The sequence below is a fragment of the Drosophila persimilis genome, unplaced genomic scaffold (genome assembly GCF_003286085.1).
Source record: "Drosophila persimilis strain 14011-0111.01,24,50 unplaced genomic scaffold, DperRS2 tig00000766-arrow-arrow-pilon, whole genome shotgun sequence".
Classification (NCBI taxonomy): domain Eukaryota; kingdom Metazoa; phylum Arthropoda; class Insecta; order Diptera; family Drosophilidae; genus Drosophila; species Drosophila persimilis.
In genome coordinates this window covers 522363-544247 of record NW_020825350.1, presented here as the reverse complement: position 1 = coordinate 544247, position 21885 = coordinate 522363, and the positions used below count along the sequence as shown (strand labels likewise).

General features: G+C 43.7%; 3 protein-coding genes across 9 annotated transcripts; 2 read left to right on the top strand and 1 right to left on the bottom strand.

Annotated features, from left to right (window-relative positions):
- Positions 1-758: 758 nt before the first annotated feature.
- On the top strand, positions 759-4371 carry LOC6600409 (alpha-(1,6)-fucosyltransferase). 2 transcript variants are annotated; one of them, XM_002025477.2, is made up of 5 exons: positions 759-901; positions 1150-1667; positions 1909-2476; positions 2558-2982; positions 3041-4371. In XM_002025477.2, exons 2-5 carry the CDS (start codon positions 1423-1425, stop codon positions 3678-3680), a joined length of 1878 nt encoding a protein of 625 aa, XP_002025513.2. In that variant the 5' UTR covers positions 759-901; positions 1150-1422; the 3' UTR covers positions 3681-4371. The 2 variants fall into 2 exon arrangements, with proteins under 2 accessions (XP_002025513.2, XP_002025514.2); XM_002025478.2 differs by lacking the exon at positions 759-901 and having other exon boundaries at positions 955-1667.
- A 1854-nt stretch (positions 4372-6225) lies between these two features.
- LOC6600410 lies at positions 6226-6979 on the top strand. Its single transcript, XM_002025479.2, has 2 exons — positions 6226-6492; positions 6581-6979. Exons 1-2 carry the CDS (start codon positions 6390-6392, stop codon positions 6814-6816), a joined length of 339 nt encoding a protein of 112 aa, XP_002025515.1. The 5' UTR covers positions 6226-6389; the 3' UTR covers positions 6817-6979.
- Positions 6969-16131, bottom strand: LOC6600411 (phosphorylase b kinase gamma catalytic chain, skeletal muscle/heart isoform). 6 transcript variants are annotated; one of them, XM_026992573.1, is made up of 13 exons: positions 16039-16131; positions 15215-15494; positions 14969-15076; positions 14714-14908; positions 13996-14174; positions 13625-13909; positions 13448-13538; positions 13242-13378; positions 13084-13181; positions 12324-12407; positions 10711-11166; positions 7689-7847; positions 6969-7603 (listed from the first exon to the last, which is right to left on the bottom strand). In XM_026992573.1, exons 4-13 carry the CDS (start codon positions 14803-14805, stop codon positions 7469-7471), a joined length of 1716 nt encoding a protein of 571 aa, XP_026848374.1. In that variant the 5' UTR covers positions 14806-14908; positions 14969-15076; positions 15215-15494; positions 16039-16131; the 3' UTR covers positions 6969-7468. The 6 variants fall into 6 exon arrangements, with proteins under 6 accessions (XP_026848374.1, XP_026848373.1, XP_026848372.1 ...); XM_026992572.1 differs by lacking the exon at positions 14969-15076 and having other exon boundaries at positions 16033-16131; XM_026992571.1 differs by lacking the exon at positions 14969-15076.
- Between the last annotated feature and the right edge of the window lie 5754 nt (positions 16132-21885).

Sequence of the window (21885 nt, the reverse complement as noted above, 5' to 3'; positions counted from 1 at the left end):
TCGTAATTGTAATAATATAATTTATATTTTATGTGTACAACTTTTTTTTTTTAACTATACATATACAGAATTTTTATAATTTATACGATAATCACACTCTTCATTTGGTTTGCCCGAAAGGACTGCAAACGACGTCAAGAAACTACATTTTAATTCCTATTCGTCGCCAGTCGCCGACCGATGTCTGTTTACCATGCATGCACTCATGTACGCGTAGCAGTGAATGCTCTGCTGCCTGTGCAGGCCGTGGCCGTGGACAGGGATCGGTTCGGCTCGGTCCCGGACTCTAAAATCAACATCTCAAAATTATAATCATTTTTATTATTAATAGCATAAGTCCAAATAAATTGTGAAATATTAAGAGAACACCGCATCAGAATGAAACCATGACAACCCATCATTTTGGCTTGTTGAAAGGATGCTTCGATAGGCAGAAGCTGTTTGAATGCACGTTCTGTTCTGGTCCGCAGTTTGGCAAAAGTGTTTTTTTTGAAAATCCGTTAGTAATGCGGAGTAGTCATCGATATCGATTACACCCGTGCACATCTGGTCGGGCAGGGCTGCTAACATCGATAATACAGCGACTAGAGATGAACGTGTAAGTGACTATTTTTCCGGCGATAGCTGTGACTGATATCATCAAAATATCAGCGACAATAAGCAAACATGCTTTGATTTTCTATTCAAAAAAGAAATAAAAATGTTTTTTGATATATAAAAAATATCAAAATTTATGATATTTGTTGTCTCATTTCGGTTAGGTTACCATAATTGGCCATAGTACCGAAAGCAGTGACTGGTGGCCTGAAAAGACCAGTGACTGGCGACAGGGAACGTAAATATGTGCCTTCCCTGAAGGAGACAAAAGAAAACACGGAACAACACCGAAACATATACAATTGTAAGTGAATAATTTAGCACATTTGTGCGACTGCCACGACTGCCGACGACGGGCTAGTCCCATCCCACACCCCACACCCCGCTAATCTGTATCAACAAAGGCTAGAGCATCAGCCTTAATATCTAATAATTGAGGAAAGAGCTAAAACCAAAGCCGAAGCTAGTGGCATGGCAGAGTAGTGTAGCGTAACATTTGCCATTAGACCGCCCCCGTAAATTGACTTGTGGCTGTTGCCCGTACCTTTTCAGTGCTGCTGCGGATGAAGCGGACTGTGAACTGTGATTGCACAGTGGCCAGCCAGGAGCTAAGCAGCTGTGACTATGCGACAACAACCGAGCACCAGAAGCGACTCTAACTCCAACACCAGCACCAGTTCCAGCTCCAAATTGAACCCATTTTCCGCTTAGCCGAACAGCAGTGCGTGTGTTCTGCAGCTGCGAGTGCATCGGGCACAGGCACAGGCACAGGCGGATACCCAACCAACAAACCAACCAACAAGAGGCGGCGGCTGATCAGAACCAATGTTGCTAGTGCGGCAGCTGTTTGGTGCATCGGCTAACTCATGGGTGCGGGCCCTTGTCATCTTTGTGCTGGCCTGGGTGGCTCTCGTCTACGTGTTTGTGGTGAAGCTGACCAGCACACAGGGCCAGCAAGCAACGGGAGAGAATGAGATCAGTGCCCGCCGCATCAGCCAGGCCCTACAGCTCCTCGAGCACACCAAGCAGCGTAACGAGGAGCTCAAGCAGCTTATTGATGAGCTGATGAGGTATGGCTTACATCCTATCCCCCCAGCCAGCAGCCATATAGCAGCCACAATCCATCCAGTCCTACGGCATTCATATGCTGATTAGTCTGACCATTGGCGCGCCGTGCTCTGCTTTTTTGTGCTGTGCTGGCGGTGGAGGTGGCGTCGTGGTTAATTATGCATGGCACGCTGAAACGTACACATCACAAGCGGCTTTGTTCACCCCTCTCCTTCTGCTTGCGCTTTTCCAAATCTCTTTCAGCGACCAGCTGGACAAACAGAGTGCCCTGAAGCTAGTACAAAAGTTGGAGAACGATCCACTGAACCCAAAGCAAGGGCTGGAAAGTCTGGGAGCAGAGCCTGAGGCATTCTTTGATTCTGCTCCAGCTGACTTGAGGGGCTGGAACAATGCCGAAGGTGGAAACGATCCGCTAGACGGAGCTGCAGCCCAGCCAGATCTCTTATCCGGAGACGATCTGGGACATGGCGAGCCCAGTATGGAGTATGAGTTTACCCGCCGACGCATCCAGACGAACATTGGGGAGATCTGGAACTTCTTTAGCAGCGAGCTGGCCAAGATAAGCAAGGTGGTGGCCAGCAAGGGGCCGAAGGAGCTGGAGGAGTCCATCAACCAGGTTCTGTTGCAGGGCGCAGAGCACAAGCGGTCGCTGCTAAGCGACATGGATCACATGCGTCGTTCGGACGGATACGAGACCTGGCGCCACAAGGAGTCCAGGGACCTAAGCGACCTGGTCCAGCGGCGCCTGAACCACCTGCAAAACCCCAGCGACTGTCAAAATGCTCGTAAGCTGGTCTGTAAGCTCAACAAGGTGAATATTTGTCTGGTTTTGCCCAATCCACCCAATACTAATCCACTAATATCTGTCATCTATCGCTCATCTGTCTTCTAGGGCTGTGGTTATGGCTGCCAACTGCACCATGTGGTATACTGCTTTATTGTGGCGTATGCCACAGAGCGCACAATGATTCTGAAGTCGCGTGGCTGGCGCTACCACAAGGGTGGCTGGGAGGAGGTGTTCCAGCCGATCTCGAAAGGCTGCCACGACGCCGGGTCTGCCAACGCATACAACTGGCCGGGCAAGCCCAATACTCAGGTCCTGGTGCTGCCGATCATTGACTCGCTAATGCCGCGCCCGCCCTACCTGCCGTTGGCCGTGCCCGAGGATCTGGCGCCACGCCTTAAACGCCTGCACGGTGATCCTATTGTCTGGTGGGTGGGCCAGTTCTTGAAGTACCTTCTGCGCCCGCAGCAGCCGACGCGCGAATTCCTCTTCGCCGGCATGCGAAACCTGGGCTGGGAGCGTCCCATTGTGGGGTAAGCAGCAACTGGCGAGGCTTTCCCTCTCAGGCTTAACTGATCCATTACGTTTCAGGGTGCATGTGCGTCGTACGGACAAGGTGGGCACGGAGGCGGCCTGCCACAGCATCGGGGAGTACATGACTCATGTGGAGGACTACTACCGAACGCTGGAGATCAATGGCACCACCGTGGTGCGACGCGTCTTCCTAGCCTCGGACGACGCCTACGTAATCGAAGAGGCGCGCGAAAAGTACCCGCACTACCAGATCATCGGGGATCCCGAGGTGGCCCGCATGGCGTCCGTCTCCACACGCTACACGGACACGGCCCTCAACGGGATCATACTGGACATCCACCTGCTATCCATGTCAGACCATCTTGTGTGCACCTTCTCCTCGCAGGTGTGCCGCGTGGCGTATGAGATCATGCAGACCATGTACCCGGATGCCTCACATCGCTTTAAATCGCTGGACGACATATACTATTACGGCGGTCAGAATGCGCACAATCGTCGCGTAGTTATCGCCCACAGTCCGCGCACCCACGAGGACCTCCAGCTGCGTGTGGACGACCTAGTGTCGGTGGCCGGCAACCACTGGGACGGCAACTCCAAGGGCAAGAACACGCGCACCAATCAGGGCGGCCTCTTCCCCTCATTCAAGGTGGAGGAGAAAATTGACACCGCCAAGCTGCCTCTGTATCCGGGTGTCTAGTTCTAGTTCCAGACACAGTAGTGCGGTAGTGCCAGTGGCAAATGTGGTTGACTGATGTTTCATGCTGAACGGTACTGAACGGTACTGAACGGTACTGAACGGTACTGGCCAGTGCTGGCTGGGTCCGGTGGATCCGGATATTTTTCCGTCGTCTAGATTTACTATGGAGAATCTTCTCTGCCGCATTCCATCTGTGGTATATCTGTGGAATCTATGGTATAGTTCAAGTTTAAACTTAGATCAGAATCTGGAATCTGAAATCTGTAATCTGTAATCTAGAATGTGGAATCTCAAATCGATAGCTCTCTATCTCTCAATACGTGTATAATTCTCGTACATCAGCATATGTATTTCTACTGTATTTCTATTCTACCGACACTTTCCTGACTTGACCTTGGTGTATGTTCCGTTCCTGCTGCACTCACACGGGGCACTTATCTCAATTCTAATTCTAGTTCTGCATTTTGTAAAAGTTCTTTATTACATTGTAAGTCGAAGCCGAAGAAATTATGTTGACAAGAATACACATAAATACTTATATATATAAATTATATATAGGAGTGCAGTGCATGTAGGGTTCAGTAAGCGCAATATAGTATAACCTCTGTAAAATAAAAGAAAATAAAAAAAACAGTCTAAGTAAATACAATCGTCAATAGAAAGAAGGAATAAATAGTAAAGTTTTAAAAAAGATCACAACGCATTCCGTCTCTCTCTTTCTATTCCCATTAATCGATCAGCTTCTGTTTCCCTGCTGATCGAACATTGACCTTACAAACTGGTATTACACCATTATGGCACAGCCCACACTTATCATTATCCACTGGATGCATACTGGCATTTGTGGTTATCTATAGATCTACTCTCTATAGCAGAGGAATGAGATCGTGTTCGATCGTTCTCATTGTGGCAAATTGTGTGAGTGTGAGTATTTATGTACATAGTATGTATGACGTTCCAATCGACAACTACAATATGTGCCACTTTTTGTTTAAACTAAAAGCTAACAGAAAGTGGTAAAATTATTGAACGACAAATAATTGAATTTAAAACGAGTGGAAACAACTTCTTACGTAGTTATGCGGTCAAAGTTGTAGCTAAGGTACTGATTTGGAGCAGAACACAGTACATGGTATAGATCCAAAATTTGATTTCATGCGTTATGCGCTAGAAGGGTATGTAGTACATATGTATGTACATATGTAAATGTTTCTTGATAGAAATGATAGTTTCGGATGCCGAAGCTTCATACTGTACGGGCAGCTTTATTATGATGAAATGGATATTCGGATAAAATTTGAGATGTTGAAAGTCAGAGGGACAACTTCTACGAGTATATGAGTCTACATGAGTCGGCTGATGATCCTGATAGAGGAAATAAAAGAAAACCTAATAATAGGTAAATAATAGTAGAATTAATAAATAGAGCCATTTTTAGTAAAGAACACACATATTTTGTCAAGACATAGTGGATGATCGATCGTGTTATGGCATCATGTCATTCACCTATCGATTTGTTGTGCTTACTTTGAAAATGTTTGTTTTGTGTGGTTGGGCGGGGTTCAAGAACCCACCGGCGCCGGTGAAAGTGTAAATTGCTGTTGCGTGCACTCTCGATGAGTCAACTGACCCCCACTGATTACTGAACACTCACTCCACTCAACTCCCCTCCCTGAGCAGTTAGTTCCGATCCGATCCGATCCGATCGCGACCCAACAACAAGTTGAAAGCCGCAGGAATTCCACACCAAAACAAGACGTCTCAACACGAAAATTCCCAAAAATCGTCGCCACAAGAAGATCCCGTAAAACGGAAAGAGAGGGAGAAAAGTACAAAAAAATGAGAAACGTGATAAGCTTCCAGCGGTAATAATACAAAACAATGAATATATTAAAAGCAAATCAACGCAGTGCATATGTATGTGTGCGAGTAATATAATTAAGTACTCAATGAACCGCAGGGAAGTCGTCGTCGCGACTCCCCTCGAGACAATCGAAAACATTCCGACAGTAAGATACCCCGCAGTCGGATCTTTTTCGTGATCTATTTGGAACTCGCTTTGGAAGGCGCTAACCATCCGACAACAAAAAGGAACAAAATCATGTCCAATCAAGGATAATTTTGATCCTTTTTATCGTTGCCAAAGAAGTGATTTTTGTGGCGAGACATTAGATTCTGATCAGGCATATGAACATATTTATGTACGTACTTTGAAGATCTGATTTATAAATATGTATGAACGTATTTATTAATATTCCGTTCGTTGGAAAGAAATTTGAAAATCCCCCCATCGCCAGAAGTGTATACAAATATATGTGTACATATATGTACATGTTCAGTTCCGTCTTGAGCGAAACAGCGGCCTCTGTTTGTTTCATACTTTCGATCGAGTACAACATACCTTTGCACCCCGCGGGTACCGGGTAGAACAAAAGCTGCCAAACGGGCAGCTGCCCGAACGGAAAACCGGCATCTGGGACTCGGGGCATGCAAAAGGAGCGGGCACTTTAGCTGGCGTCGGACAAGGTCACGCCGTTGGATCCGCTCAGCTGACATCTCGATAAGCCGTCGTGATAACGGGCAGCGGCGCCGGCTCGGGTGCGTATAAAACATTGGCGTTTGCGCTAAACCGACAACACTTGCGGACCTCGATCCTCGTTGACAAGAGCATCCACGCAGAGCAGAAACCCAGTCCGAATCTCCAACAGGATGTCCCACTTCAGCGCCACCCTCCTCCTCTGCTGCGCCGTCGTTATCCTCGGCAGCCAGTGCGCCCAGGCGGACATTGCTCGGGCCGACTTCAGTAATCCCAGTGAGTGCAAAGGGATCAGGATTTTACGGAGCCAATCGATTTACAATCTCCGTCTCCGTCTCCGTCTCCGTTTTCCTTTCCATTCCAGCCTATCCGGGAAAATGTGTTCTGGACTCCAACACGGTGATGTCGCCGGGGCAGAAGGGAAAGCACCCCAACCATCCTTGCGCCGGCGTCACCTGCATGGAGGGCGGCCTCGTCGAGTTCAAAACCTGTGACGCCACGGCGCCCCCCAAGGGCTGCAAGATGCGCGACTTTGTCAACACCAAGCGCTCTTTTCCTGAATGCTGTGAGCGCTCGTACCACTGCCCCAACGGCAACTGAAAAGCGGACTCCCTTGTGTCACTTGTCGCGTGCGTTCCTCGTATATTTTCTATTTTTTTGTGTATTTTTTTTGTTAATTTATTGTGTATTCTACAACATAACAGTTAAAATTTAAACGCTTAGCAGTACAATTAAATAATTTAATAGAATCATTAACAGAGAATACATGTGTATGTATATTTGTGGGCATGGATAGGCAATGGCTAATGCGGCAGACCTGCCAACGGTTCTACATTCCTCTTGCTCTCCTCCCCCTTCTTCCGATTGGATCTGCTAGACACAAGAAACTCTAAATTAAAATCTATGCCAGAGATGAGCTGCTGGCTGCTTCAGAGCGAGAGAGAGAGAGAGATAAATTAAACGACAAAAAAAGTCTAAAGCTCAAATCAGAGCTTATCCTATGTACATGTGTGTGTGTGTGTGCGTTTGTGTTTGTGGTTGAGTGTGAGTGTGAGCGTGAGGGTGAGTGCGCGTGAGTGAAGCGACATGAAAAGTTTCGGCGAATTTAGTTGAATTGATTTGGTGTCTCTTTTGCTTGCTTATAGATCTCCTTCCTCTCTGGTGCTTAGTGGCTACTAAGCTTTTACTGATTCGTTTGCTGGTGTGTGTGTTTGCTTGTTTTCTCCTCTGCTTCTTCCTTTCCCTTCTCCTTCTACCGACTGAGATTGTTGATGTAGAGCGCGTGCAGCTCGGTGCGCGGAGTATTCTCAAAGAGAGCGGCGCGGTTCTGGCCCTCGCCCTTCTTCACCCAATGACCGTAAACACGGAAGGCGCATCCATCGATAACCTGGACAAAGGAGAGAATGAGAGATAACCGGTGAACAAGTTAGTGTGGATCAGTGTTGGATAGGATGGACAAGAAGAGAACTCACCTTGCGCAGCACCTTGACGCGATAGGGATCGCGTATGGCCTCCTCAACGTGCAGCGGCTCGGCGGTGAACCGCAGTCGGCGTATCCTTATGACAGCGCGTATCACGATTATGGCGAATTGGAACTTTTTGCGCGCATTGAAGCGACTCTGTTTGCGAAGCTATAGGTGGGATTCGGGAGAGAGAGAAATCGAGAATGTCGGGATTAGGCTTCGCTCTACAGGCTGTCCCCTCCCCTCGGCGGGGAAGGTGTTATACTAGCAGATCGATCTCTTTTTGCCTTTCGTGTTTCGGTTTAGTGCACACGTCGTTAGGGTTAGGTTCGGTTAAGGCTTAATGATTACTGTTGAATGGTGTTAGCTCTTTGTTTTGTATAAGTATTATTGCTTGGGCGTTACAACAGGGCGTTACAACAACAAACAGGCGGTACGGCACGGTATACAAAATTTACAATTTTGAAAATATCTTATTTTTGAATACCTTTGCAGGGTTTTGTTGCTAACCATTTCCAATCCTATTTCGATGCGATTTACTTCGTTGGTTTCTAAAGTTATGTACGACTGTTTTGTACAGGAAGATCACCTTCGGAACGGACCACCCTATAAGACTTGCGACGTATGGGCATTTCCATGGAAAAGTGTGATATCCCACTCAAATAAGAAATAGTTTGTTTATTTGGTATTTTATAGTCATGGTTTCCTTTACTATTTTCTCCTACAAGAAAGCTACAAGTTATTCCTTAAAATCATTCTAACATATTGAACTATCTAAAGAAAATCCCAGAAAATTTGCTCATACCGGCTCATAACGATATTGTATTTTTTAACTTTTATTGGCCCAAGACGCTTTTGTTCCGTGCAACAGGGGTTTAAATTAAATTTGAAAAAAAAAACTACAAGTCATATTTGCCTAAAAGTATAACCATTTTAAAGAGATTTGTCCCGTGCGATTCCCTTGGTTTTTTGCAAAAATCTCGAAAGCGAATACTTGCCCAAAACCGACCTAAGCACCAGCTATTGGCTTAATCAAGAGCTACTTTATAATAGAAACAGACTTTGAAAATCCGTCTTATTTTTACCTTTTTACCACTTGCAATGTGTACATCTTGTGTGCACCTTGGAAATGCCCATATGTTTTCTTTGTATGTTTGTTAATGTTTATATGATCGAACTGCAAGGGTATATAGAATTCGGCGCACCGAAGTCAGCTTTCCTGGCTTGTATCTGTTTGTCACATAATCGTTTGGGTAACAAATAATTATTATTCTTTACTATTCCAATTTTAATACTCGTTTTGAAACGTGGTGAACATTTACGACCCGACCTATCTGGCCTGAGTGTTAATCGCATGCTGTGAGACACACCACACAAGAGAGAGCCTGTGCGAGAGCCTATGTTAGATCTTCATTTAGCGTTTCTCGGTGTTACATATATGAGCGGATTACTGTTAGATACCGTTACCAATAATGAGTTTAATGGGAAGAAAGCAAAGCAACACGTAAACATATATGCATAGGATCAAAGTAAATCAGAGGGTGGAGCAGAGAGGTGGATGTGGTGTGAGTGGAAGGAGACGGGGGGCCGTGTTATTGAGTAGAGACGGAACAATCGAGCCAAGGCTTAAGGCGGGGGGACAGCGACATTCACGATTTGAGGATTACGATCGTGTCTAAGTGCGGGATTATGCAGATGTATGTATGCACATAGGTGTAAGTATGTATGCATTTGCATATGAGATATATAGTAGGTTTGAATGGGTGTACTGTATGCAACGGTAACTGTAATCTATCACAGTTTTCTTTGGTCTACTCACAATGGAGTCTCCACAACACCGACTTATAGACACACATGGTATAAGGGCGTTGAGACTCTGACAATATTGAGAACATGACACACAAAACAAAACGTGTACAACATCACCAACAGAGGAGAAATTAAACAGAATAAATCGTCAGTGAATCGACTTTGGCGTCATTTATAATAAATAAATATATGTATGTATGTATGATTAGATATGTGAGTATATTCACTATATAGTGTACAGCACTCATGCAAATTATATGCTGACTTCCTGGTTCCACTACGGCATATTCATACAAAAGATACAAAAGAGGGCAAAGATGTGCGGCGAGATTCCCGGGGGAGGGATTAGTGACATATGGTTTAGATCCTAGATACGACTACGACTACGACTACGAATACGAATACGACTACGGCTATGACTACAAAGCAGTTCCACTAAATACAGCTCCTGCAAGTATCATCCGACAGTTCACCCGACAGGATATGTGCTACAGAAAGGTGCATATAATACAAATATGGTGTTTACTCGCTACGATACCACTAAGTGCCAGCTATAAGAAAATACAATAGGAATCGTAGAAACATACATAATGCATAATAGAAGGCGCGACAAAAGTACTTAAGCTTAAGAAAGGTGAGTGGTTGGGTGATGTGGTGTGGTGTGGTGTGGTGGTGTGCTGGGGCGATGTGTGGAGTGCAATGGAGTGAGAAGCAGTGGACCGAATGCTATCAAACTAGTTGACACGATACGTTTTCTACCGACATCATCTTGTAACACATGGCACACTTTCGTAATGTAGTGATACGAAAACCGACGGTAGAAACCGTGTCGTGCAAGAGTTCTTTAACGACCCGATCCCGATCCCTATCTCACACTCACAATCGGCAAAGGATAGCTATCGGCCATACACCAATACCGGCTGAAAAGAGCGAGTGAGAGAGGGTTGTATGAAGTGGTGTATCTCTTCTGTGAGAGTGGAGAGTGGGGGAGAGGGCAGGGCAGCAGGCAGCAGGCAGCATCCTGCGTCTGTTTTGAATTTTGAATGAAGGAATGAATGAGGGGATGAATGATGGCGCTTATGGAATCAACTAAAAAGCACTAAAAATTAAAAAAAAAAAATAAATAAAATATAACTAAATCATACATGTGTGGTAACTAAATACGTAGGAAACAATTTGTAAGGTAAAAGGAAAGCAAAAGAAAATCAATGGAAAAACCTGCCTGCACTTGTGCATGCAATAAATGCTGCTGCTGCGCGGCACTTTCATAATTATTGCCGGCTATTGCCCGCGCCGTGTGCTGCTGTTGCTGTTGCTGTTGCTGTAGCTGTGGCTGCTGCTGATAGTACACCGTGGCCGTTAGGGTCTTGTAACAGGAGGCGGAGGCACACGACGAGGAGGGGTCATCCAGGTCGGGGGGTGGCAGCACATCCCTCAACCGATTCGACGAGTACGAGCTCTGTGGCGCACTGTAGTAGAGGTAGGAGGAGCCGCAGGGATTTGGACCACCGCCGCCGCCGCCGCTGCCGCTGCCGCCACCGTTGCTGTTGATTCGGTCGTAGCGGAACGCAGCACTGGCACTGCTGGCAGATGCAGAAGCAGCACTGTTCTGGTATCTGCCCAGGGCATAGGCGGACGTGGGCGGAGGCCGTGCCATGGTCAGATCACCCATCAGAACCTGGTGTTCGTTCGGGATCGGGTTGGTTTTTATTGTATTGGTGGTGGTTGGTGGCATTGGCGAAACGAAAACGAGGCAAACGAGGAATGTGGGTGACGGCGCGAAAGAAATCAAAAATTGTGTAATCAGTTAGGAGGAGTAGAGTAAAGTAATGTAGCAGCAAATAGAAAAAAACGAGTACTTAGGCTAGGCTAAAGGTAACTTGAGCTCGACTTAACCTCTAATTATGTGACCTTTCTTACAGCTAAAAACATACACATATGTTTGTATGTGCATCGTATCTCCATGCCAGATCCCTGGGCGTTTGCTGGATTAGCAGTGCTGCCGATGCCCCACCCTGAACAATACCTCTTCCCTTGCCAGGAGTAGAAGTCCGCTAACTGCAATCAGATGCACTCCCTCTGACTCTTATGTATATGAGGCACCTCTTGTCTGGCGTTGGGTTTCTCTGTTTTCTCTTTCTTTCACGCACGCATGCAGTGGGGTGGCTCAACCATGGTGTGGGCGGGACATGCAGACACAGAACGTACGGTACAAAGGTACATGGGGTGGGAGGGTAGGGGGAGGGGAGGGGGTTTATGAGAAAGAGAGAGAGAGCAAGAGAGCAAGAGAGCGAGAGAGCGAGAGGATTTGGGATTGTTATCATCAAAGAGCATCGCGTAATCGTCAAGCAACAAAATAAATTAGAAGCAAATCAAATACGCTTTTCTTTTTTTTTTTTGTTACTCCTTGTGTGTGGTTGGTTGAATGTGTTATACGGTATACGGTATACGGTTACAATTGTAGTTAGGTTATGCTGGCACATGACATGATGGACGCAGAGATCGCGCTTGGAGCGAGCATTATAGTACTATTATGTAGATTAGATCAGAACAGACAAGAACATAAAAGAACAGAATGCAGCGAACAGAACACACACGCGATTGCAACAGCAACAGAATGGGGATTGGATTGCTGCTGTCGCTGATCTGAGCGGGATTCGGGATTTTTGTTTTGTTTTTGTTGTTTTTGTTGTTAATGCGATTCGACACATGGTAGACAGACAGAGACAAGGAGAGCAAAACAGACAGAAACAGGGGGAGGGAGAGAGATAGAGATAGAGATTGACGGATCGAGAGTGGGGGTAAGGTGGGGTTAGTCCGGGAGCATTTCGTTACCAGTGCGATTTCGGTGATGCGACTCATTCTTCTGGACTTGGTCGATAGGCTGCGCTTGAGGCCATCAATGTTTTGCTCGAACAGCTTTTGAAGTTGAATTTTGAACAACAATTAGAGGTTGATCGGTTATCGTTTCGTTTATCGAGAAAAGTGATCGGAACAAGTGATTGTCGATTCATTCGTTCGATTAGTGTTTGGTTTTTTTTTGTTTAAATTAATTGTAGTTTGTTTTTAGAACGTATATGTAAGGAAAAGAAGAGAGAAAATGTATTGTATAATATAGTAAAATTATAAATTAAAAAGAAATAATAATACATACATATATATATATATATACATATACATACATATATAATATGCTTAACCAAAGGCGGAAATGCGAATTAAATCAAAAGACACAAAATAACTTATTTTTCGTTCGAGTAAACTACGTTGGATTGGGGTGATTCCCAGGCACACTCCTAAGAGATGCAGAAGCCTTGGTTGAGAGGTGAGTCACAGGTGTGTTGTGTGCGAGGATGTGTTTAGAGACAGGTTAACGGAGTGTAGGAGCCAAGGCCATGACCCATCTGAGGGGGAGCTAGACGGCAGGGGGGTCTGTCAACTAGATTCTATATACATAGCCCAGGATGATCCACGTGGAATCGGACGCGAGTCGAGTGCAGCTCTCATTCTGCTTCTCGGTGGTGGTGCCCGAATTGGTTGTGGGGATTGACCCTGCGGGCCCTGCCCTGCGGCATCCAGAGCCGCCGACACTTACCATTTGGTTGAAGAATGGATGTCTTAATACTTCCGTGACGGTGATACGTTGCGCAGGATCAACGACTAGACATTTGCGTATCAGATCCTTGGGATCCTCTGCAAGAAACCAGGCAACAATGAGGTTTGAATGTCCAACAATACCATTTGGCGACTCACCTGAAATATCGGCCCACTCCGGCGAGGTGAAGCTGTATTTTCCCTCCATTATGTTACGCAGCATGACCATCTGTTTGCGGTGCCAGAAGGGCGGACAGCCGACGAGCAGCGTGAACATGATCACGCCACACGCCCATCTACAATTGCAAAGGTAAAGGGGAGACCGGTTAAAGAATTTCAACGGCGAGGACCACAGGAGCGCGTACATGTCTACTTCCTGGGAATATCCGGGCGAGCCCTCGAACATGTTGCACTTGAGCGTCTCCGGTGCCAAGTAGCCAGGCGTGCCGCAAAGATCTGGAAATGGCAAATGGGACAAAATGAGCCACTTGAAGACCGGGGGGTAGGAGGATTGGGGAGGAAAGCGGTGGAGCCTTAATAACCTGTAAGTTTCTCGCCCTCCTGTAGCTGTCGGGCGAAGCCAAAGTCCGTGATTTTCACATTGTGATTCTCGTCCAGCAGAATGTTCTCCGGCTTGAGGTCGCGGTGCACAATGCTTTTGGCGTGGATATATTCGACGCCTTCGAATATCTGCCGCATGATGGTGCGCGTCTTCTTCTCGGAGAGCGTCACCACCGAGGTCAGATAGTCGAAGAGCTCGCCCTTGGGGCACAGCTCAAATACGAGGAACACAAATGCATCTGACTCAAACACGTCCTGCAGATCAACTGTAGAATGGGAATGGTAATGGAAATGCGGGTCAGTGGAGTACTCCTGTATGAACAAATTCTTGAAACTGAAGCTTCAGACTCACTTATATAGGGGTGGCCCATGACCTGGCGTAGTATTGAGATTTCCTGTCGGGTTGCCTCGAGCATATGATATGGATTCGTCTCACCAGACTCAGTCGTGGCGCCCAGATCTATGATCTTGGCCGCGAACTCTTTGCCCGTCTCCTTCTCGATGCAGCGACGCACCGTGGAACTGATGCCCCTGCAAGTTGATAGAAATGCAAATGCAAAAAGAGAGAAAAGATAAGAGGCTTTCTTCACCGTGAGTTAGACCCCATCCACTCGGTTTGGGTATGATCTTTAATGTTTATCTAAGTGGCGGCCCTGCCTTGCAGATCTTATCGCCGCCCCTTGTAATTGCCCTTGTGTTTCGCAACACCTATTTGCTTAGTCTCCGCCTGCGTGTAACTTCAAGTTCAATCCAAGGGTGTTTCGGCCCCTGCAGTCGCTGCCCATTGATGAAATTTATTGTGGAGCCAGAAGACAGGCGCCGTCAGCCCATTCCATACTTCACACTGTCACACTCTCGGCTCTGGTAGAAGACGAAGCAGAATCAGCAGAAGCGGTACTCCTCACACACCCAGGCATGAGTCATGGACCTAATTAACCGGAGCTATATGTAAACAGGGCTTGCACTTCTGCAAGCTTAGCATTAACCAAATAAACAGAAAGCCACAGTGCGACAGAAGCTCAGTGGATGGGTTGGGGGCAAATGCACAGACGGACTGCTTCCCCACTCACCTGCCCAGGATCTCTTTGGGCTCGTATTTGGCATAAAAGCCCTTGGCTGCATCCTTGTCGGGCAGCAGATCGTCCTCCTCATCCTTGGCCATTATATCCAGTGAAATTTTGTCGGTGTTGTCGTCCTCTAACCTCCCTCTCTCTTACGCGGGAGAACAGCAGCAGGGCTGATGTGTCGGATCCTCAAGCGGAATCCTGAAAGAGCAAGCCAGAGTTTTACATGGGTCAGGTTAATCTTGGTGATCAGTTAGTTACGGTGCGGCGTCGTATGCTGATACTGCTATTGATGGGATGTGATGGGGCCCGATGCGGTTGATGCTGATGCTGATGATGATGATGTTGATGAGATCGTTTAAGGCGTTGCTATTTTTATACGAACGAACGAACGAATGAATGAACGAAAGAACAAACGGACGCGGAGGAGCAGAGGGCAGTAGGAATGAATCTGTGGGACCGGCGGCAGTGACTGCTCGCTCCGCTGTTAAATTTCCTTTTAATTACCGTTATCGTTGTTGTACGCCGTATATCGTATATGCCGGTGTGCGGTGGGGAGAACGCTTCGCTTAGCTTTCGTGTAAGAAACACAACACTCTCTCCCGCTTTGACTTTGACGTCTCTCTTTCTAGCTCTCTCTTTGGCGCTTGCTCTGTACCTCTGTCTCTCTCTCTCTAGTTGCGATACTTGGTCTCTTCTGGTTGCGACTGCTGTTGCTGCTGCTCTCAGCTGTTGCGGCTACAGCTACGGCTCGGCTGCGGCTGATTGAATTAATAACTGATGCCAACTACAACAAATCGATTTATATAAAAAAATGAGAATAGCAGCGACAACGAATTAAATAAAATAATAGAATTTGCCTGTTCTTGCTCTCTGTTTCATTGCAAATGTCTAATGAATGATTACACAACTGCAGAAACTTTGATTTGAACAGTTTATCCTCTTAAAGGAGTTGTTGCTGTGTTTAAAGCAAAAGTATACCACCACGGTACTCGTTCTCGAGGGAGGGCGAAGTGTTTGTTGATGAACTGCGGGGGATTTAGCATATCATATCGGAGTTGTGTTTTGGTCACACACACATACACACACACACACACGCTTATTAATAGAGAGGAGAAAATGCAGTTGGTTCGTTTTGTGATGAGATGCTGCTCTCGATTCTATCCTCTTATTGAAAAACATACAGCACAGCCATGAGCACAAAACAGACACACACACACACCCACGAACTACCGTGTCCATCCGCCAAGCGGGTACATTTCAATGTCAACTAAGGTTAAAAGCAATACGGTTTTCGGCGGAGTTTGTGGCTACCCAGCACATACACATACACGTGTGGCCGCACGACAGGTTGGTCGCATGCAACGGCGTTTCGGACATAACTCCGACGTTGATATTAGCGTATTAAATTGCACGAAAAACCCTGTATTTTCGACACAATCACAATCAGTGTGACAATAACGATGACAAAAACGAACTTAGCCCACTTAAGCCCCCTCTATTTAAACAGTCAACGACTTGAGGTAAATGGCGGAAAATATTGCTGATTGTAAGTTCGTCTTGTAGACCTATGCCATCTTTCCTTTGATGTTCAAAAATAAACCGCGATATCTTTTACCTGAACTGCGCAAAACTTATTCAATTTAAATTATTTTCGATGGAATATTACAATGGTCTACAATGGGTTAATCGTTCTCCGTCAAGGATTGGAAACCATATTTATAATCGTATTGCTATTACTAACTAGCTGGGACTTTTATACCTGATCACATAATTTTATCCGATTGAAACATCAATTTTCTACAAGATTGGCTAGTTTTGAATACTCAATTTTATCCTTTTTTTCATAAATAAGATTTCAATAAATAAAGTCAATACATAAAAAGTAAGTGTAAGCGGAACGAAACGTAAGTGTTTGGTCAGCAGGTATCCGCTACGAGTACGAACATTTTTATATCCTATTTAATTTCATTAACATTAAAATTCTGTTTTCCAAGCTTATTTGAAACTTTAGTAATGACTTCTCAGATTGACGTCTTATATGTACCTATTAATGCGTTTGAGTAGTTTCCTGTACAAATACATGTATTGATTCATATTATTGGTCTCAGTAAGATAACCACTAACTGCCAAATATCGTTAATAGCTTTAAAACAGAGTTTCTGCAGCGATGACAAACATTTCCTCAATTCTATAAGATCCTTTTCATACAGTATGGTTAGTGATGGAACCCTCAACACTGCCCACATAATTGTATCCGATTAATGAATCCATTTTCTACTTCACTGGCTTGTTTTATTGTTTTTGCATAAATTTGGTGCCTCAACAACAATATAGTGATAAGAAACCGTACTTAGCCCACTTAGGCCCCCTCTATTTAAACACTTCAACGACTTGAAGCAAATGGCGGGAAATATTACTAATTTTAAATTCTTCTTGTAGATTGGAATATTAAAATACCCCCTTGGTTCCTCGATATTGATATTCGATTTGATATTTTCTACTTGACTTACTGACTAACAAAGAAACCCTTAGCTCTGCCCACATAATTTTAGGCAATTGATGAATACATTTTCTACAAGATTATCTACTTTAAGTACTCATTGTGTCTAAAGCAAGGTTTAAGCAAAACAAGTCAAAGAAAAAATAGTGCCAGAGTATGGAATGTCACGTCATTTCTTACTTGTAGCTTTTCAACCGGAGTATGGCATTTGTACATCCTATTTCGTTAATTTAATATGAAGACAAACAAAATATATAAAATATATGCAGTGGTTGCATGGATGAAAAAGTGTACATTATTTTTGGATTTGCCGACACGGAAGCACGCCGTATTTCCTTGTCCATCCCGCCATCTCCACTTCATTGTCTGAGACAATTTGTCTCACATTACCACCTACCGAATTCCGGGGACTTACCGGAATTTTTTACGACTTTATATTGGCGTCACAATATATCCCAATTTAATTTAAGACATATGTACATATTCATGCTGTCGGATTTATTTGCTGTGCTGTATGTAGGTACGTGCATTCATACATATGTATGTATGAAAGTATAAGTGAAGCTCATTCATTTCGTTTTATTTATTGTTTGATTTTTTTCAGCTACTAGATCTACGCGCGTGTAAACAATATAATTACGAGCCGCACCCCTTTTTACATGCCAAAATTTACCGGTACGCGACTTTAGAGCACTGGGCGGCGTCTTCGTAGTGGGTTTTTGAATATATTTTAAAAAGGTTTTGGGTAATTTGAAAAAATATTTCAAGGATTCGATTCTATTCTATATATATATATGTACATATATATTCACCTTATAATATTTATATTCTCTATGTCACTTCGAAGAACAAAAGCACCATGCACCTCGGGGGTAAGAACTGAATTAATTCTTTATTCTAGTTTACCTGGTAACGTAAGCTTGGATGTCGTGTGGATCGTGAAAGATGGATAGCGTGCTTTTGCAGCGAAACGTTTTTACGTTCACAGACTGTTAACGTGGTGTTAATAGTTAACAGCGCTGTTGCTCGGCGATTGTTTTTTATGTGATTTTACTTATCTTTCAGCGAGACCGAATAAACCTGATTGAATTTCAGTAACTGATTTAAAAAATGAACTTTTGCATGTCGAATATGCTACGTGTTCATAATTTTTGAATTGTAAAAACAGATTCCCTCTATACGTCACACATCTTAGAGATGCGCCGCTTGTATCGGTTACATTAACAAAAACCATATTTTATAAACAATTCAATAAATATGTACACGCTTATCGGTTGAAATGATGTGTTCAGAGGTAACGGCACATTAGGATATGAATGATCTACGAGAAGAACACACCATTGTTTTCCGCCATTTACCATAATAGGCTCTGCTACTAACCATACAGTAGATGTGCCAGTTCATACTACTACGATGTGTATTTATATTATTGTAATATTTTATATTTTGTGGTATAAATCAGTGTACCGTCAACCCCCCTCACCCCCTCACCCCCTCACCCCCTGCCCATTCTTCATTTATTTTGTGGCGGTAGGTCAGTTCATCAAAAGACCCAAAACAAGAACCAAACTCAAATTTCAGTTCTAGCGGTCAGCAATACTAAACACACACACGCTAAGTACGTGAGAATGCATGTGCACCCATACATTAAAACATGCTGGAAGCAAAAAATCTGAAAAAGAAAAAAACCAACAATCACATATTTTTGCCGAAACATATTGCTTGTGTACTAACACATGCAAAGATGTTCTCTCTCTGATGACGCGTCAGTACCCGAACGCCAGAGCCGAAGTCTCTGGGGTGCCCAGACCAAAACCCGTGTGTGACGCTTTCGTAGTATAAACTGGCACATCTACATACTGTTTGGTTAGTGTCACAGTGCTGCCAAAATACATCTACAAAAAGATAGTATATCGATTGTTGCGATAACGTAGCATGTTATCGCAAAAGAGTTGGAAAGTGCACGTCCGTATCCAAAACTGTGATGGAAGCACTGTTTCGTATCAGTAATCGGTTTTTAAATTTTAAATTGAATTTTAATACCACTTCTCATACCTACTAAAATTTTAATGTTAATTTGAGAATTGTTGATAGCTTTTATTCTTAATTCCGAGTATTTATTAGTTTTTCAACCCACGGTTGCCTTATAATTTTCTTTTTAGTCAGAAAATAAAAGTCGGAGCGAGTACATTTTGGATTGTTTATCCTCGAATCGATTTTGAAACGAAACTCTTTCCAATAAAATGCTTGCTCATTTCGTCAATATCCATAGGGATATTTATAAAACTGAAATTATCGACCGCAATAATAAGATGTGCAGCTCTTCAATCACAAAATTATTTTGCCGCGAACACAGAAAAGATTTGCGTGTTGTTTATTTAAGAACCAATTTGTTGAACAAAATGGCGTATAAACGTACCGGTGATTACGAGATAATGATGCAAGTGTAGTGTATATGTTGTATCATAAACATATCATATCATAAACTATATACATAGGTAGTGTAGTACCCATTTGCGGTATTTAAATAATTTACTATGAATTTACAGCATAAAAAGTAACACATTATCTGCAGAACGCTAGTGCTGCCGAGCCTGGTCACCAACTCAAATGACCACCACTGGATGACGCCTACCCGCTGGACCAATATTGAAAGTGGCTTTTGAGGCCTGTTGGTTCACGAAAATCGGATTTAATTTTCCCATAAACTTTTGCCAGGTACCACTCTCAAAAGGTGACCTGTCTTAATGCACAGCTTAAAAATAAACAGTAAGAAGATACCACCAATATGAGAAAGGGTGTCGACAGCTCAAGCAAACGCGAAGTCCCAATATCAAAAGCCAGGTCTGTGAATCATACGAATATAGAAACCTCCCAATGTGATGTGCACTCATCTATAACGCTTTTCAAGCATTTTTATACCCGATGCTCGAAGATTTTAGGGATGTATTGGATTTGTGTTGAAAGTGGAGGTGTGTAACATCCAAGAGGGATGTGTCCGACCCAATAACGTGGATTTATGTTAGCATTTCACTTTAACGTTTCTCAATAAATCGTAGCTTGGAAAAATATTTGCGTTGGAAGATTTAGTTTTCGTTTTCACTAGCTTGTATGAATTTTTCGTAAATCGCCCATCTACATTAATCGCCAAAACTTCCTCAGGACTGAATTTAACAGGAAGTTTGGGATCACTGCTAGAACATTTTATTGTTTTTGCCACAACCTCTTCTTCAATGATATAACTTTAGAAGCATTTCTCTCACCACCACTTTTTGAAATGTGAAAATGTTCCGTTACATTTTTTCCTTTTTTGCAGCAACGTGCTTACAAGTGTTCTTATCCTTCTTGCATTTCTTTGTGTTGTTCTTATGAATAATCATTATTATTAAACACATTTGAAAATATGTAATTTTCAACCGCAATAGACTTTTTAGTAGCGACCGTTGTTCGGAAGTGGAAAAGTTCGTCCTGGGATGGAAATTTTCCAAAAATTAAATTACTATTATTTTCGGCAGCCATGTGCCGATAATTTTGGGCATCCAAATTCACAATAACTTTGAAAATGTGTATCAAAAACAATTGAACTAGATCGTACACATCTCTCAAGATGCACTCCACCAAACAATGCAATATGTTTTTTAAGCAAAACTTTTCCAAAGGTCAACTTCCACAGCTATTTTAAACTAGCTTATACAATTAAACGTCATATATTCCTTTGACCAAAAAGCTACAAGTCTATAAATTGATAGTTCAGAATAAATTTTAGCTACGCTTTGATTTTTTACTCTTTGCACAAATGTTTTCCAGCTTAACAAAAACGGTGCCAAGACTTGTTTATAACAGCGTTTGACGTTCCCCAGCTTAACGAAATATGAGAGAAAACCAAAATGGCAATTACTTTCATACTCAGTGAGGTATTGAGAATCGATATCACACAAAAGTTTCAACAGACTCTGCCATGAAATTTTGAATTAAATGGAGCTAGATTGGCCATTTCGCCCACTGTGCGCTACTCACAAAATGACTTTTGCCAACTCATTTCGGCTCAAAATCGTCTCGGTTTTACCTTTAAAAAAACATTTAGGGCACAAAGAACCTCTGGTATTGAAGGCTTTATTAAGTAGAGAATGACTCTAGTCTGGTTAAAAGCTAGGACTACTCGGCGTACGGAGCATCTTCCCTAGCGTCCTACCCACTGTACTTGCATTATTTTCAATACGAAGATCGCTGAGCGGGAAGCACATTTTAAAGTCATTTTTCCAGATTTAAGTGGAAACACGAGTTTATTAATGCACGTAAATATAGAAAGGTGCCTGACAAGGGAGATAAGAACACCCGAGTACTTTTAAAAATACCTTACTCAGCTAGTTTTGTATATTGATATGACTATTACCAAAGACTATACAATACAAAGATGTTGCATGAGGAAAACATTCTTTTTAATTTTCGTTTGACGCTTCAAGGTACGGGCGCGCGGGGCTTTTACTTCAATTCTCTTTTACGCTACCTTCGCCTCCGAAATGCTACTCGGCTTCGTCAATGCCTCGGTCAGCGTCGAGTCGGTGTGTCTCGAGAGAAAGAATACAAAAACAAAATATGAATCGTCTGCGCTTCGGGTCTCTCTCTTTCCCTCATTTCCTACATAAATACTCCGCCTTCGATCGGTCTCAATCAG

Bases quoted from the DNA above. Each gene is read 5' to 3' on its own strand.
- LOC6600409 (XM_002025477.2), top strand. From the start codon at position 1,423: ATGTTGCTAGTGCGGCAGCTGTTTGGTGCATCGGCTAACTCATGGGTG. The intron at 1,668-1,908 runs GTATGGCTTACA...AATCTCTTTCAG, and splicing joins CTTATTGATGAGCTGATGAG to CGACCAGCTGGACAAACAGA. The intron at 2,477-2,557 runs GTGAATATTTGT...TCTGTCTTCTAG, and splicing joins TGGTCTGTAAGCTCAACAAG to GGCTGTGGTTATGGCTGCCA.
- LOC6600410 (XM_002025479.2), top strand. From the start codon at position 6,390: ATGTCCCACTTCAGCGCCACCCTCCTCCTCTGCTGCGCCGTCGTTATC. The intron at 6,493-6,580 runs GTGAGTGCAAAG...TTTCCATTCCAG, and splicing joins GGCCGACTTCAGTAATCCCA to CCTATCCGGGAAAATGTGTT.
- LOC6600411 (XM_026992572.1), bottom strand. From the start codon at position 14,805: ATGGCCAAGGATGAGGAGGACGATCTGCTGCCCGACAAGGATGCAGCC. The intron at 12,408-13,083 runs GTAAGTGTCGGC...CAACTTCAAAAG, and splicing joins ATCCATTCTTCAACCAAATG to CTGTTCGAGCAAAACATTGA. The intron at 11,167-12,323 runs GTAACGAAATGC...AACGAACACCAG, and splicing joins GCATCACCGAAATCGCACTG to GTTCTGATGGGTGATCTGAC.